At 32.1% G+C, this 18,746-nt stretch overlaps 1 protein-coding gene across 1 annotated transcript in view; it reads right to left on the minus strand.

The window, feature by feature from the left end:
* LOC114339713 (ER degradation-enhancing alpha-mannosidase-like protein 3) overlaps positions 1–12,854 on the minus strand; it is a 147,541-nt gene extending 134,687 nt beyond the window's left edge. The window contains exon 1 of the mRNA XM_050662698.1: positions 12,427–12,854. Coding sequence (XP_050518655.1) covers positions 12,427–12,545 — 119 coding nt within the window. The 5' untranslated portion in view covers positions 12,546–12,854. The remainder of the gene's footprint in view (positions 1–12,426) is intronic.
* Between the last annotated feature and the right edge of the window lie 5,892 nt (positions 12,855–18,746).

The following is an 18,746-nucleotide window of genomic DNA, read 5'->3' on the forward strand; positions in this document are numbered from 1 at the left end:
AAGGATGTTTGACAACAATGAAAAACGAGATGAAAGAACAAGAAATGAAAATTCAAAATAAAATAAAGGAGATAACGAATTGCCAGAAAAAAGAAATGGAAAATGTGGAAAACAAGTTTGAAAACGCTATTCAAGCAATCAGAGAAGAAATGGAAAGAAAGATGGCGGAAATCAATATTCAACAAAATGTAGGAGAAAGAAGAGAAAATGTTATACATAGCACAGATGACGTGAAGATAAGGTTTGGCGGGGATGTAAGAAGATTACACCCAGTGCCGTTCATAAATAGCCTGAAAAAGAAAATACAGCACATCGGAAATTTCGAAACAGCAAAAGAAACTATCAGAAACCATCTAAAATATGAAGCAAGCCTATGGTTCGATTGCAAAGAAGAAGAATTTGACAGTTGGCAACAATTTGAACAAAAATTTTTGAATTATTTCTGGGGAAAAGTCCAACAATTGGAAATTAACAAGGAATTGCAAAATGGGAAATACAATGATAGGATGGGTATATCAGAAAGGACATATGCATTACAAATTTACTATAACGCAAAACATCTACAATATAATTACTCATCGGAACAATTAGTCGAACTGATTGCAAGACATTTCGAAGAAACGCTGGAAGACCATATCACATTGCAAAACTACAAAGACATAGATAGTTTATGCCAATTCCTACAAATAAGAGAATCACGTTTAAGAGAAAGAAAATCAAGAAGGTCGCGAGAAGATTACAGGCTCCGAGAAACACAGGATTACAGAGATAGAAATCAAAATAGGAGGGACTATACAAGACGAGAATTTAATCCCAGAAGGGAAAACGAAAATAGAGACAACGGAAGAGGAAATTATGAACAAAGAAATAGGCAATGGAATGAGGACAGAAATCGAGAATACCAGAATAGAAACACCACACTCGCAAATCAAGAAAACAGAAATAATGGTAGACAAAATGAACAGGGATATCGAGAAAACCGAAACAGATCCGACAGACCAAGAGAAAATAGAAGAGAAGTAAATAATACCCAGACAGATGAATATGACGGAGAGAGACATTATGACGAAAATATAAACTACGATGAGCAACCGGCGTTTTTTCACGACGGCGCTTACTAAAAACCAAAAATCAAACAGGAATCTTTTGTAACCCCAAGGAGTTTATTAAATTGGCAAGAAACAACGAAAAGAAAAATGGAGTTAATTTAAAATTTGTGGATGGATTTATCAACGAGAAACCAATTAAAATTATGATAGACACTGGATCTGAAATAACATTGGTCAACAGAAAACTAATAGAAGAAGTTAACTTAACAAATTTAATTTACAAAATACCTAGGGTAAATTTAGTGGGCGCAAACAAACGGACATTGGCAACTATAAATGAAGGCATACGAGTAATGGTACGACTGGGTAAGAAGATGTATGCACTACAATGTGTAATAATGCCAAACATGTCACATGACATGATAGTAGGAGTTGACGAATTGGCAGAAAAACATGTAGTGATAGATTTTAAAAATAATACGATGAATCTAACAGAAGAAAAAGAAGAAGAACAGAACAAGGAACAGGAGAAACAAAATACGGACGAATCAGGTAAAGAACAAACAGTGGAAATGAATTTGGCAACGAAGCAAGGACAAAGAAGAAAAGGGAGAAAAAGTCAGAAAAAGACAAAAGAAAATGAAACCTGTGGCTCCTCAAAAGAAGAGTTGAGCCCAGAAGAAGAAAAATTGAGAGTATCAAAAGCAAAAGAAAACTGGGATTCCTCAAAAGAAGAGATGAGCTCAGGAGAAGAAGAAATAAAGCTAACAAATGAAAGCGAAAAAGATATGATCGAAACAGTGGCATTTGAAGAGGAGGCATATGAAAACGAGGATGCAGAATACACGGTAAAAGTATGTGAAAAATCTGAGGAAAAAGACAGAAGATTGATATGGGAAAAAGGGAAAGACAACATAATAGCCGACACTCTAACACAGGAGGAGGACACTGAAAATAAGGAAACAATTACTCTACAGGTGGGACTAATTAGAGTAATACAAGAAGAAGGGGTATAAGACGTAGATTAAAGTAAGGAAATATACAGGGAGTTGGTTTTGCCTCGAGAAAATTTATTTAAAAATGCAGATAAATTTTATCGAATACAAGGCGGGGATTTGTTATATTTCTATTTGATATGAAAATTAAAATTTGATAATTATAGACAAATTCAATTTAATATAAAATATTTTCAATTTTTCTCAACCACGGGCATATAAATTTAGAACAACCTGTATACAACAAATTGTTATATTTAATTTTAAGAAGTGATTAAATAAGACTCAAGTGAAATCGTTAATAGGTCATTATCGTTTGTTCGCGGAAGGATCGATCATTAGCCGATGCTAAATAAGACTAAGTGGAAATAGAGAATAGGTCATTAAAATTTGTATATAGTAGAAAGTAATTTTAGAATGGGAATTAACTATTTTCTTTGAAATCCATTAAGCATATTTAGAAAGTTTAAAAATTGGTTTTGAGGAATACTGCGAATGAGAGTTGGTGGTGGAATTTTGATTTGTGAATCTGGAAGGGATATTTAGAAAGTAGGGGAATGAATGACAAATAGAGATCAGAATGTTTTGAGCTGTCGAGAAGTGAAGTCCAGTAGTAGACAGTAGTGTACGGAGAGTGAGAAAGCCGGTGTAGTTCCGTGAGTGTGGAGTATCTATCGTGGAACGAGAGGTAGGCCAGGTTGAGAGTAAAAGAACCTCCTTGAGCCAAGAGTTCCCGGTAGCTGATTGCAGTTTCAAAAAAGGTAGAACACAGCATCACGACAGAAGCAGGAAACGAGAGCTATACGAGCTAATTTCAGAGGAGAACATTACTGGAAGCCAGGACGAGGTTTTGATTGCAGCCAAGGATAGCAGGAAACGGGTCTTGTGTGAAGACATTCTCAGTGCACCAGAAAAAGGTCAGTCTCATTTGTTTGGACATGAATGTATGGGTTTTTCGTAGTAAATACCACATTTAAAATTGAAAAAACATAATCAATAATATCAGAAAAGCTTCATCAAACTTAAATAGAATTGTTGCTGATAAATCATAATAGTTAAATGTTAATAAAAACTTTCAATTGGAAATCAAAAGGAAATAAGATTCCCATGTATAAATGTTATGTTTAAGAATAATAAGATATAGCAAATATTAAGCAGTGATTGCCATTTAAATAAAATAAACAATATTTTGATTACAATTGTAACCCATATGTGTTATTATTTTACTCTTTTCTTTCCTATCCCGATTAGGAACCATTAAGAAATACTTAGAAGCCACGTATGTAAGTAATTAATTTTATAAAAACTGAGATTGAAAACATATTGATATGTGATCTGGTAAATTAATTAGATTATTATTAAAGCATTGATTAAATTAAATGACATATAAAATTATTATCTCATATCAATAATCAAGATCACAACAATATATAGAAACTGTTTTCTGAAACTGTTAGGAAAAGACGACTTCCGTAACTTTTTAGTCCATTTTTTGACGGTTTTTGCGGTAAATTTTAAAGAACCGCTTGGATTGACTTGAAATTTGGCATACATATAGATAATATGTCAAAGAAAAAAAGTGATATTGTGCCGATGTGTGCTTTTGCTCTGGGGGTGGGTACCACCCCTTCTCGGGGGGTGGAAATATTTAACCTCAAAATAACCTCGGAAATTGATAGATATTTTAAGTCTGAGTAAAAAATCTTATATACGACTTTTTCGGTAAATTGATATTTAGCAAGTTATTCCCGATCGAAATTGATGATTTCCTACATGAAAAATGCATGTTTTTGAGTGGATTTTCAAAAATATCTCTAAAATTATGCATTTTTACGAAAAAGTCATTACAATCAAAAAGAAACCTATTAAATTAGTGAATGGAATGGTGTTCTTTAAATTATTATAGCAATAACACAACCTAAGTTACAGCCTAATTAAAATCGGGGTTTTTTCGAATTAATCTTGAATACATTTTATCATTAAATAACGCAAGAAATAGAGATTTTTAGAAAAAAATATAGAGACATCTTTTCAATATTTTACTGATACCTTTAAAAGGTGCTATGATAAAAGTGATTTGGATAAAAAATGGCTGAGTTATTACAAAAACAAAACGATTATGTCGTTGAAAAATCAAAAGAATAATTACTTAAATTGGTGAATTTTCCACAAAAATAAAAATTAACATTATTCCATACACAATTAGGTTTATTTATAGCCTGACTACGTGTTCTGAGATTTTAACCAGTTTAAAGTGCTTAGGTTTGAAAAAAATTTCAATTTAGTGTTAAATTATTTTTTGATATTTTATAAATGTTTTCCATTTTTCCAAAAGTACTTGAAAACCAAAAGAAATCTGAAAAACATATATCAATACTAAAATGTAGGATTTTTTATACTAAAACTTATTCAGTTTTTTCAATGTCTCTGTGGTAAACACTGAGTGAGAGATTTATATTTTAAATTTGCACGTATGTGTGAGAAGCAGTTTTCTAAGCTCTTTGAATCGCATGCTTTAAAAATCAAAGACCTCCAGAAAGTCCAGCTTCTGAATACTTTTAGCACTTATAATTCCCCACAAAATAAGCTTTGGAACAATGAAATATCTTGAAAATTACAGAAGTTATCGTTAAAAAACCATACTGAAACTTATGTCGAATACTTTTTTTTTAAGCGTTGATATAAGTATTTTATTTTTTTTTTTTCATGAAAAAGGCGCATCGTATAAAAAAAAGGAAGATATATTTTCTGTCATAAATTAAATAAGTAACTCAAAAATGCTTTTTAATTTGAAATACCTCAGTGGCGTACTTTTTTTTAATTCAGACTAGTACCCGTATGCGCGCCAATGGTGAATATAAAATTCTTAATAGTAAGTCTGTCAATAAATGCGTAATAACTACCTCTTAAAGCACAACAAATTTCATTTGCATATCTCAACCGGTTTTAGAGCAATCAATAAATCTTCACTTTGTAAGAGCAATCTCAACACCCCATATCTTGGAACTTCATTAGCTACGACTCTGGTTCTACTAGGTCTCCAAACCTCATACATACACAGATTTTTTCAGTTTTTTATAATCTATATTTCTGCTCAGAATATTTTTTCGATAAAATACTTACTTTTTGAGTTATTTGCGAAAAACTGTCTAACAACGTGGTTCTTTTGTTGAAAAATGAACATATTCACTCGCAAATAACTCGAAAAGTATTGACTTAGTGAAAAAACTTTATAGAACAAAAGTTGCTTAGAATTAGTCAGCTTATCCATTTTCGCACTTATTTTGGACCTATCTTTTTTCACCCCCGAGAAGGGGTGAAACTCACCCCCAGGGCAAAAGTACACATCGGTACTATATCACTTTTTTTCCTTAACTTATTAGCTATGTGAATGTCAAATTTCATGTCAACCCAAGCGGTTGTTTAAAATTCACAGGTTTTGCAATATTTTACAGTAAGTGAATGATCTAATAAATCTATTTGTAGGGGTAATTTATAAGGGTTGACAATATTAAATACTTAATAAACTAAATTGCAAACATAAAATAAAGTTTAGATCACTACAAAATACATCATTACCTAATTTAAAGTTACAAAATATTTTTTATACAAATTCTTATTTAGAGGGTAGTTTTTAAGGGTTTAAAATAGTTATAAACTATAAAATACATTTCAATATGAGAAACAATCAAATTCCTATATTTAACATACTATTTAACGTACCAACACATAATTTAGATTTAAATAACGCTTATATCGTCTGTTTTTAATTTTTGGAAAAAAAGGGTAGTTTTCACCCCTTAAAAATAAAAAGCACACATTGTAGTCATATCACTTTTGAAGAGAAGGATAAAATGAGCTTATTTGCAAAATTTCTTCTAAATCGGAGCGGTTCTTTACAATTTAGAGGTCTTGCATTATTTTACCGTTAACGAATGTACTATTTCCCATCACATTCAAAACAATTTCATTACAAACTCTATCTACCCAACTTATTCGTAGGATTCTCTGATACACCCAGATTACAAAGGCTTCCAGTTTCTTGAGAAGTGTATCCGTTAAAGTCCAACCTTTGACACCGTACAAAAGACTAGAGAAAACATAGCATCTCACTAATCTAATTTTCAAACTCAAAGTAATATTGTTTCCACATAACAGTTTCTTCATCTTAAAGAATGCAGCTCTGGCCTTCTCTATACGTATTCTAATTTCCTTGTTCATGTCCCAGTTCTCAATTAGATTACAACCAAGGTAGGTGATACTGTTAGTTCTCTCCAGTTGTTCACCATAAGCTCTTACCACTCCTGGTTGTATTGGCCTTTTACTGACAACCATCACCTTTGTCTTTGCAGTGTTTAGCTTGAGTCCATATTATTTGCTGTAAGTTCTTCGTAATTGCTTGCAATTAACACCATGTCACCCGTGTATCTCACAGAATGAATGAGAGAGAATATAAATTTGAGAAGGTAACAGAATTTTAGTACCTTGATAGATAAACAGTTGTTGTAAGGTAACAAAGCAGTAGGATCATTAAACTCACTGTTAAAGGCAAAAACTTATCCAGGGCAGCCAAGATTTGAACTTATGAGACAATAATGTGATCATTGGTGTTGTATGCACATGAAACTTGGACAATGAATCATAGAGAAGAAAAAAGGTAGAGAAAGAAAGCCACAAAAAAGAAACATACTAAAAGTTATACAAGCAGAAGAATAAGGATAGAAAAGAAGAGGGACACCACGAAGGAAGTGGTTTGATGCTGTCCGGAAGGACAAAGAAGAAATGAAAATAAGTTTTCCACCTACCTCTATCGAAAGAATACTTTTCCGGACCTGATTGTAGGGAGCAAAGTTGTGCTTTTCCTCCCTAGGGAGGAAAATATTTTTCCTCCCTAGGGAGGAAAAGTAAAAGTGACGTCATGGTATTTCATTCATGAAATATAACTTATTGACGCCCTGTACACTATCTATTTCTATTACGTAAGTATCTATACATTTTAACGTTTATTTATAAAACACCCTGTATTTTGCAGAATGGTAAAAACAGTAAATTGTTATTTTGATTTAACAATGTTTACATTAATAATTTGACTTATATTTGACAGTTGACAGTTATATTGTACCTACTTGTTATGTTTTAGTTTTAATAAATTTTGTTGATTAGTTACATAAATAAATTAAGTAAAAATGAAAAATGACTTGTTATTAATTTGAGGAAGGTGGAAAAACCATATGTATAACATGGGAGTAAAGTGTCTTTTCCTCCCTTGAATGATTACTGCCCTCCGCTAAGCGTCGGGCAGTAAACTTCATTCTCGGGAGGAAAAGAAGCACTTTCCTCCCTTGTTATACAAATAGCTATTTTCTATGAATGGATTTCTTCTGTGTTTCCATTTATTGCTTATTCAGGAATTTGCATACAAACAAAGTAACTATACAATTTCTAGTTATTGTAAAATCATTGTTTGTCATTCATGTTTTTTGTATTGAAAATAACATGTATGATTCAATGAGTCTTTATTTGCCTATGTGTCTTGTGTTTTCATGTTAATAATTGGTTATGGTTTGGATAAGTGGTCTATAATTACAAATCAGGGTTGAAAAAAAACATGTTTTTTTTTATTTTATACAAAACACATGTTTTTTTGTTTTAAACATGTTTTATTTTGTTTTTCAATTTTTTGTTTTAAACAAATAAAACACATTTAAAACATATTTTTTTGTTTTAAACATGCGTTTTTTGTTTTAAATTTTATGTTTTAAACAAAAAAACTTAGAAAAAACATTGTTTAAATCATATTTTCTTAAACATAATATTAATAACTTTGATTTTAATAATAATAAGAAGACCAATTGCAATTAGGAGCTATTGCCTGGGGGAACCCCAGACTATTTACTATTTATCAATTCCACCAATTACACCACAAAATAACTTACTTCTGTAAGTTTAGTGTCTTTTTGAAACATGTAAATGGTGATTTTTTGTACATGATACGAAGGAGCTTAAGGAGCGTATGGAAATGGCTTTGACCCCAGTTCATTTTTTGGCAAATTTGCTTGATAAGCGCTTTAGTGGAAATAAACTTATCATCCATCCATTATAAATTATCAATTATCATCCAGGAGCATTGCCAATTATTATTAATTACCAGGCAAAGTGTGTACCCTTTAAACTATATACGTTCTCTAAACATTTAATTGAGAATGTAATACCATAGACATGGTGGCGTTCTATGAAAAATATAAATACTACAGCATTGGAACTTGTTCAACAGCTCCACACAGTTAATGCATTGTCAGCCAACATAGAAATACTCTTCTCCTCAACATACAGTTTACCATTTCAAACTACATAATCGACTAGTCAATGTCAAAGCTGCTAAGTTGGTTTCAATTTTTAAAGAGCTTAATTGCATCAGTGATGACGTGACTGATCAGATATCAGATTGATACTTTTAGGGCCGGTTGTTCGAACGCTAATCAAGAAGTTGATTATAATCAATCATTTATTGTAATCAATTTTCTTGATGAGAATCAAATCGCGACATGAAAAATACGTGTAAAACACTAATCAGTTATTGATTGTAGGTAAAACAGTAATTAAAATATAGCCGCAGCTCTTAAATTATTAAAAATTGCTTATTATTATTATTGATTTGTAAGTAAAAACAAGAAATTAACATCAGAAAGAGTTTAATTATGTTTTATTTTAAATTAAAACCAAAATAATAAAATAAATCAGTCAACATAACCTCAAAATGCGACATCTGTCAGAAGTACGCTTAATCAAATATGATTGTAATTAAATACTTGATAATGATCAGTTTTGATTAGCGTTCGAACAACCGGCCCTAAGATTACAAGATTACTATGAGACTGGAACAGTTTTGAGAGATTTATTAACTCTTGTATGCAAAAGTTTTCCAATTTTGTTAAGTTCCAGTTATTAATAAATAAATAATAATATGTAAGTATGTTAAAAAGTTTGTATAATGTATTTGAGAATTTTTTTCATATTTATTTATTATTTTAATAAAGAAAATGAAAAAAACCGATTGTTTAATTTAAGTGTTATGCTTCTTTTCATGAGCATTTTTCAGTGCGTCACAATGATAGAAAAAAAAAAGCTAAGTCCGTGATAATATACATTTTAGTGACACGACATTTTAATTAAATCTGACAGTTGTCACATTTTATTTGCAATTTGGCAAAAAAACAAATCAATTGTGTTTATTGCATTTATAAAATGGTATTTTCTTTGATTTGTATAGTCTTATACATAAATTGTTTAGATTATATTCGTAGATATATTATATAATTCACAAATTATTTTATTTTCGATTATGGCGCCATATATTGACAACTAGAATAAATGTTATAAATGTCACCGATGAAAAGTAATCACCGACATGCGTTTTTTTCTGTCACATAGAATTTAATGTGTTAGAAATAAATCGAAAAACTGTGATGCACTGAAAGATCCTCATGAGAAAAAGCATATACAGTCAATAAAGTATTGATAGAAACAAGATTTTCAAATAAGCTTAATGTCAATAGTGGATTAAAACAGGGAGAGCCCTGTTTTAATGTGTTGTATGTTTATGAAACTTACGACAATGAATCAGGAAGAAGAAAAAAGCTAGAGATGTGAAAGAGGAAAATCTTGAGAAAAATTGTTGGTGGTATAAAGAAAGCCACAGGAGATAACTGAAAATGGAACACTTGATGCTGCTATAAAAGACAGAAACATAAAGGGTAGAAAAGCTATATCCATGATGAACCACATTCTCATTTACAGCTCATATACGATACGAGCAGTTGCGCCATGAGAAACATATTCACATTTTATCCTTTTCCGTGATAACTTGATGAAAAATTTTGCACCATTGCTTTCCACTCGTAAGTGCCTCGAGGAGGATCGTAGTAATGCGCAATTTTTTTTTATATTTATTTGTGGAATTTGTAGCTTTGGTGAGAACCAATTAGCTTTAAAATTGTTAGAAATAGATATTTTTAACATATCAAGTACATTTTTTTTGTAAGCATTTATTAACAATCAGAATTACATATTCTATGAGTTAATTTGATAACAAGTACAATAACTTATATCAACTATAGTATTGTACACTAATATGGTGTTATGAGGTAGGTACATCACCCAGCGGTTTCGCCTCAGTTTCAGCGAATATCTATGGACCATAATCTTCGCAATCTTCTCTGTTGTTTGTTGCCTGTTGGCTCTTTCTTGAATTACTGTGCTGACTAACGGAATGTTTAGGTCTCTATGAAGAGTTTGGTTGGAAAAACAGGGCATTTGCGATGGTGGGTAGAATTTTTGATTAAGTTCTTTGGATAATTTTGTATTTGATTTGCTGGCACAACTCCATAGTTCTATACCATACCATATGCCCATATAGGTTTGATGACTGTTTTATAAATGAGCAGTTTGTTCTCAATTGAGAGTCGAGATTTTCGACCTATAAGAAAATTAATTTCTTTCACTCTCAACTCAATTTGTTTTTTCTTCTTTAAAATGTGTTGTTTCCAGTTTAATTTAGAATCAAGATAAAGCCCCAGGTATTTGACGATATTCTGTTGGGGTATGTTGACTTGATTAATGCTAATATTTGGGCATTGGTCTTTCCTTAGTGTGAAAGTTATATGTGCTGACTTAGTTTCATTAGCTTTTATCTTCCATTTCTTTAACCACTGTCCAATTTGGTCTAGGTGTTCTTGAAGTTTTAATACTGCAGCTGTTGGATCCTCTTCAGTTGCAAATATTTCTGTCATCAGCGAAAGTTCCAATGGTGGTTTGTGGAGAGGTTGGTAAATCGGATGTGTACAGTACATAAAGAAGTGGACCCAGTATACTACCTTGTGGGACTCCTGATTGAATTTTGTTACGGTTTGATAGTTCATCCTCCACTTTAGTTTCAAATTATCTGTGATTTAGATATGATTTTAATAACTCAAAGTATTTGCTGGATAGAGATTTTTTGATTTTATAAAGTAATCCTGGGTGCCATACCTTATCAAATGCTTGGCTGATGTCCAGAAAGGCTGCTGTGCAATATTGTTTATTGTCCAAAGCTCTATTAATTACATTGGATATGCGATGGCATTGTTGCACTGTAGAATAAGCTTGTCAGAATCCAAATTGGTGTTCTGGGATCCAGTTTTGGAATTCTAGGTCGCTCATAATTCTTTTAAGTAACAGCTTTTCAAGAAATTTTGATACTATTGGCAGTAGATTTATTGGGCAGTATGATGAAACATCCATTAAAGCTTTACCAGGTTTCGGTATCATAATTACTTGGGCAATTTTTAGTGATTTAGGCCAATAAATTAAGTCTTAAGATTGCATTTAATATGTACAATAACTTCATTATACCATTTTTAGGAAGTTGTTTTAGCATTGCTGCTGTTATGAGATCAGTGACTGGTGCCTTCTTTTCATTCAAATGATTAATTTCATCTTTGATCTCCTTCGGTGTAATTAAAGTTAGTGGCTCTCATTGATTAATTGGCAAGGCTAGTTCCTGCTCTACTTCTTGTACTTGGTCATTGTCGTGTGGCTTGAAGACTTCAGTTAGTCAGCCAAGAAGAAGCTGGAGGGAGGGAATTGAGAAAGAACTAGAGGAAAGAGAAATCCCTCCAGGTCTATGGTTAAACAGAGAAGAATGGTGGTTAGGAGTTGGAAGGCGTTGGAAAACCCTGTAAACTAATAGTAGTATAAAGAACGTCACAACAAAGAAATATCCTTCAAGCTAAGAGGAGTTTTGCAAGCAGGAGAATAAAGGAGGAACAAAAGAGGGACACCACTAAGGAATTGGTTTGATGTCACATCGCACAAATATAATTCAATTCTAGCAGAACTTTACATAAAAACTAGACTCACCACAACTATCAACCAAAATATACTAAGATATCTTTGACATATAACCAGAAGAAGACAAGCCATGGAATGAATGATAGTTGAAGGCAAAGTAGCAGGCAAAAGATCCGGAGGAAGATCTCCAGTACGATGAGCGGACCAAATAAAGGACATGACTGGTTACTCATTATTGGAAGCAAAACAACACACACAGTATAGAGAGTAGATAGACCTAGTAAAAATGGGACATAGAAGAAATGGGAACAAGTTTTTATGAATGGATTTCAAACAAAGCAACTGTACAATTTCTAGTTATGTATTGTAAAATCACTGATTTTCATTCATGTTTATGTATTGAAAATAGTAGGTGTAATTCAATGAGCTTTATCTGCCTATGTGTCTTGTGTTTTCATGTTAATAATTGCTTATGGTTTGGAGTTTGGATAAGTGGTATACAATTACAAATACCGACAAATACCATAGATATGACTAAAAATAGGAAGGCTTACCTTAATTGTATTCTTTCTTTGGAACTCATATGTTTTTGTTCTTTGGATGAGCATGTTTGGGTCGTCAAGATCACAACACTGAGTAAAAAACTTACGAAAAAATTCTCAAAGTAAAACATTTTAATTTTAACGAAAAATTCGCGAGTAAAACTGCTTTATATTTATTAACATATTGCTCAGCTGTCAACTAGAACTTGATAAGAATCTTATCCTTATCAGCGGAGACAAGGTTCTTGAGGAAATGAGGTTCTTTCGCGGACCATGTTCACTATATTTAACAACTAATTACTAGGTACACTTTTCTTAAGGGCGATAGACGAGATTTTGACATTACTCTTAGGGAAAATTTTAATTTGCAAATCTTCACAAAAACTGACATAAAATTCATAAAAATTTCCCAGCTCCAGCTGACCTTCCTTTGGATAGGAGGAGCCTAGATAACATGCAAGCGGTGTTGCCACTTTTTCAGTTCACAAAATGAATAGTTTTCTAATATTTTTAAAAAAACATATTTTCTGTTGTCACTTTAAAAATCATAGTTAATATATATGGGCAACACAATGTGAAGAAGAGCAAGATGAAACACAATTTGGCTTCAGAAATGGACTGGGAACTTGGGACGCACTCTTTGCACTAAATGTATTATTGCAGAAATGCCGAGATCAAAGGAAAGACGTCTTTGCTGTATTTATTGACTATGAGGAGGCCTTTGATCGAGTACAGCATAACAAATTAATTAAAATACTGAAGGATAAAGCAGAAAGCAGTTGACAGTCAAGATGTACGGATCATAGAAAAAAATTATACTATCGTCAAACAGCGACAGCTTGCATTAATGTAAAATCAACAGTAATATCTAAAATACAAAGAGGTGTCAGACAGGGGTATACTGTCTCCCTGTTATTCTATTTATATTCAAATAGAATATTTAAGGAAGCATTGCATAATTTGGAATGGGGTGTGAAAGTTAATGGAATTCTCCCAAGTAGCAATTTGTCGACGCGACAACGTTGTCTACCGCGTGGCAACGTTTTGTTACAACGTTGTTATTGCCTAGAAGACGACCCAATTCTGCACTAATTTGGTGGACCATTTTTGAGTTGTCTTGACGTTGCCTAGGCAACCTTAAGCGTTGCATAAGACAACTGAAGCGACTATAAAAAGTGCCTGCGTGCAATGGTTGCTCAAAGAGTCGGACTGGTTATGTTTTTTTACCTATATAAAAAGTAAACTATTTTGACATCATATCAGGTATTTAAATTTATATAAATACATAAATAAGGACTTAGACAAAATTACCTGATGTGAAATTTATAAACGCATCTCAGATTACCGTCAAATATGGATATTCCACCTTTAAAAAACACACGCGCTCATTTTTTATCACCTTTTTAACAAAAAATATGCAAATTTAAAAAATATAATTTTAATATAAAAGCCAGAATTTATGTTAAAGATGTTTTGTATAAATTTAATGTATTGATGGTGCTTTTAAAAGTATTAGAAAATGCCTGCATTTTTTATATTTTGTGTTTTTATTTTCTTTACATCCCAAAAAAACCAAAATGGTGCATTAAACAACATTACCAATATTACTTAAAATATACCTTATTACCAACCATAGACGGATGAGACAACCGAGAAGCCCAATCGCCGACCAAACACGGCCTGGACCGACTATCCCAACCACTTTAGAACACACCCTCTTATTGGGTGACAGAGGTCATGTGACCAGTGCAATGAAGTGTATCATTCTCCTTAACAGCGTTGCCACATTTAGTAGATATCTACTGTTTTGGTATATTTTTTCTATTATTTAAAAAGTTCTAGTAGGCAATGTTTTTTATTAGATGTTTGGTATATTTCAATATTTTGTTATCACTAAAATAAAATTTGCTTTTTAATAGTATTCACCCCATTTCTAAATTAATTTTCAGACATTTTGTTACAATTTCCCAATGTCATTACCGAAAATAAGATTCAGGACGTAGATGATGATAATAGATGGACAGAGAAATGAAACTGGTAAATACCAGATCTAAATAAGGAAATCTTCATATAATTGGTTTGGAGAATTTTCAAAATGATTGTAACGCTCGGTTTCATAATGAGTTAAAGTGGATTTTAAATTTTAAGTAAGTTGGTACCTACCTTTATCAAAATTCATATATGGGTAAATGTCAACTTTAAAATGAACTTTACTTAATGTTTACTTTAAGTTGATTATGAAACCGGGCGATTTTGACAGGTAACCGTTAACACAGATTTTACTGTATTTACAGGGCCTAAAAAGAATGTACTGATTTCTATTGATTTTTTGAAAGCAACACTACTATCCGCTGCAAGATAATTCGGATGGAATTCAGACAAAATATGTACAAAAAGTACATATTTTGTCGGAGTTTCAGCCAAATTATCTTGCAACGGATATAGTACTGAAAGAGTAAAGAACTGGCCTGGCAACCCTGTCTAGCAAAGCTGATACAAAGATTTAAGCTTATCAAATCTACTGATAAAACAATGGACAATGGAGAAACCAGTTAATAAAAAAACAAATAAACAGGTTGTTAAATAAATCGAAAATTTCCAGCAAAATAAAATATAAAATAATAAGAAAAAAGTAAGGTTATAAAGTAAATTCTTCTTTTGCTCCTGAAGTTGCCGTAAACGTCTCACACATCTATAGAACTATACGTAAAGGCCCTGGGGTCGTGAGAGACAACTACCTAGACGGCCAGAAAACCCATGGGCGTAAATTAGTTTAGCATTATAACGTTTTTAAGTAGTTGCGATTGTTGAAAAAACTTAACTGTGATATGTAGTTGTCACAATAGTAATAACTTAGTTGCCCATATAACTAAAGATATGTATTACTTATAGTCCTGTCGCCAGGGGGGGTACAACGGCCTCGTTAATTCAGATGGACTTACTCAAGTTTTTTTTATGTATTTTGACCCGTAGAACACGAATTTTTTGGGTAACAGTTGATCCGGATGTCGATAAGATTGTTATAGACCAAGAACTTGAGGAATCAAATAACAGCGATTTTTGGCAAAACAAAACAATATTTTGTATTTTTTGGGCCATTTTAAGTAAAAAATATTTCTACAAGTTTTTTCGTAGGATGCACAGTTTTCGAGATAAACGCGGTTGAACTTTAAAAAAATCGAAAAATTGCAATTTCTGAACCCGAATAACTTTTGATTAAAAAATAAAATAGCAAGTCTGCTTACCGCATTTGAAAGTTTAAGGCTATGGGTACATAATTCGCAAATATTTTACGTGTATCCCTACTTTTTCTGTCTTTACACGGCAAATTACGTGTAGTAAAATTCACACTGGTGTGGATATGTAAACATTACTAGAATGTCATTCTACTTGAAAATGTCATAATTAATTTAAAGAGATGGCTTTTGAATGTTCTTGGATAACTGTTATTTTTATAATTGCAAATTATTAATTCAGTTAATAAATGTGATAATTTTTTCACTAACTATGTTTTCAGTGATTGTAATAATTTATTTGTACAACAAAAACTAATAATCAATCGAGAAAAGAGGAAAAGTGTTAAAGTGATTTTTTAATAATATGTTGTTATTTTGGAACGCTTACAATTTTGAACATCTCTAACAACAAATTACTTGGATCACAGGATATATCTGATGTATTCTCTGCTTGGATCTTTCACAAATAATACACAATAAATAACTTTTTATTAAGTTCACGTCTTAAATCAATTATTTATCAAATACACTATATATCAATAATATTTAATCAATTTCTCAAAATATTCCCGATGCAATGTCAAATATTTAAAATTGTCACTGATTGTCAGTGTCTGACTGACAATATATGCTGACAATATTATATTCGGTTGAGTGCGTTGTAAGACAAAGACAGATTTGGAAAATATTACCACGGCATTGTGTTCATTTTTTTCAAATCCTGAAAAAACCAATAAATATTCTTGAAAAATTTAAACGCAGAATGAAAGACTAAATTATTACCGAGGGCCGAAAGTCCCTTAGAATAAATAAAAAGTTTATTTTGAATGATATATTTGAATTTAAAAATCACACTAAATTTTCTCTTAGTTTTTTCACCCCTGTAACTTATTATAATAAACATTGTAGAAGTTCTCAGGGACTTTCGGCCCTCGCTAATAACGTAATCTTTCATTCTGCGTTTAAATTTTTCCAAAATACTTATTAGTTTTCTCAGGATTTGAAAAAAATGAATCCCCATTTGAATAGCATTGCAGCCGAAAATACGTTCCGATCCTCTTAAGTCAAATTATATCGGTTTTGATTATTTGCATTGGTAAAAATTTATTTTTTTATTGTTTAACAAAGCTATAAACACGTAGGGTTTCCCGTGCTTTTACATGCGTTTTACCGCATGTAACGTAGAAATAGTCTTGATTGCACTAGTACCTATTCTACCTACTCGTTCGATTTTAAATGAGAAATCATAGAAACATCACTCACGCACTAGTTGTTTGTAGCTTTGTTTAACAATAACACAATAAATTTTTAGCAATGCAAATAATCAAAACCGACATAATTTGACTTGAACTTTCAAAGGCGCTAAGCAGAATTGCTATTTTATTTTTTAATCAAAAGTTATTCGGGTTTAAAAATTGCAGTTTTTCGATTTTTTGAAAGTTCAACCGCGTTTATCTCGAAAACTGTGCATCATACTAAAAAACTTGTAGAAATATTTTTTGCTTAAAATGACCCAAAAAATACAAAATATTGTTTTGTTTTGCCAAAAATCGCTGTTATTTGATTCCTCAAGTTCTTGGTCTATAACAATCTTATCGACATCCGGATCAACTGTTACCCAAAAAATTCGTGTTCTACGGGTCAAAATACATAAAAAAAACTTGGGTAAGTCCATCTGAATTAACGAGGCCGTTGTACCCCCCCTGGCGACAGGACTATTAACGTTGTAACATCGTAATGTCAGTCGGGTTAGAGGTCGTTGGCCGAAACAACTAAAAGTCCACTGTGGCAACGTTATATACAGTGCATTTGTTTGTAGTGACAACCAATGCGTCGAAAAATTGCTACTTGGGCTGATAAATACAATCAGATATGCAGACGATACCTACAGTTATTTTAAGTGATGATATGAATGGACTACAATATCTTTTAAATTCCATTGACACAGTGGGAAGAGAGTTTGGCCTAAACATAAACTGTTCAAAAACAAAATACCTACATGGTTTAACCGTTTGGCCCATCAATTAGATTCACGGTTATATGTTGATGGTCATATATTTCAAAGAGTACCAACTTTTAAATATCTTGGTTGCCATATTACTGAACAACTATGTAGATCCAGATAAAGAGCTAAAATGTAGAATCGAGATAGCCCGCACGATATTATTAAAAATGAAGTCAGTCTTGTGTAATGATAATTTGCAACTTAAACTTCGAAGGCGCATGATTAAATATTACATTTGGTCAGTTCTCTTGTATGGTGTCGAAGCATGGACATTAAAAATAATCACCATTAATCGTTTGTAGGCATTCAAAATGTGGCTGCGCAGATGTACACTGAAAATACCATGGACGGCTATGCTGACAAATGTGGCAGTCCTTAAGAGAGCAAATGCTGTTCGCGAGCTGCTTGATAACATCAAATTTAGAAAGATGGCCTATTTTGGACACGTAGTAAGGGTAGACCGATATAATATTCTTCAACTTATTATGATTTGTAAAATCGAATGACGCAGAGGAATTGGTAGAAAGCAGGCCTCTTGGTTGAAGAATATCAGGGAGTGAACAGGAATAAAGAAAGCAAAACAAATATCTAGAATATCTCGAGACAGAGTCAGTTTCGCCATGTTAATCGCCAACGTCAAGGGGACTTGATAGGGTACGTTAAGAAGAAAAAGGCAATAACACATGTTCTTAATTTCTCTGCTTGTGTATAAATAAAATATTTTCAATGTGTCTTAATTTTATGTAGGTACAAGCAGACAACAACTAAGCACTATAAAGTACAAGCAGAGTAGTTATAAAAATTGCACATTTGATTACTGTATTTTTAACCTAGAGGCAACTTTTTTGTAGCTTTATTTAAAATAGTTTAAGCTGTTGATGTGTCCTGCACTATAAAACTGATGTTGTAAAACACACAAATTTAGAGATTTTTTTAACACGTGACAACAGTGTAAGAAGAACCAATCTGACCAATATACGTGTCAAAAGCTGTGTCAAACTATTAACATGTATGTAGGCAACATATATTACACAAACATTAAGATTTCAACTTACGGGGGTAGGCGCAAAATTTCGGCTCCAATGCTTTTT

The sequence above is a fragment of the Diabrotica virgifera genome, chromosome 9, assembly GCF_917563875.1.
Source record: "Diabrotica virgifera virgifera chromosome 9, PGI_DIABVI_V3a".
NCBI classification, from domain to species: domain Eukaryota; kingdom Metazoa; phylum Arthropoda; class Insecta; order Coleoptera; family Chrysomelidae; genus Diabrotica; species Diabrotica virgifera.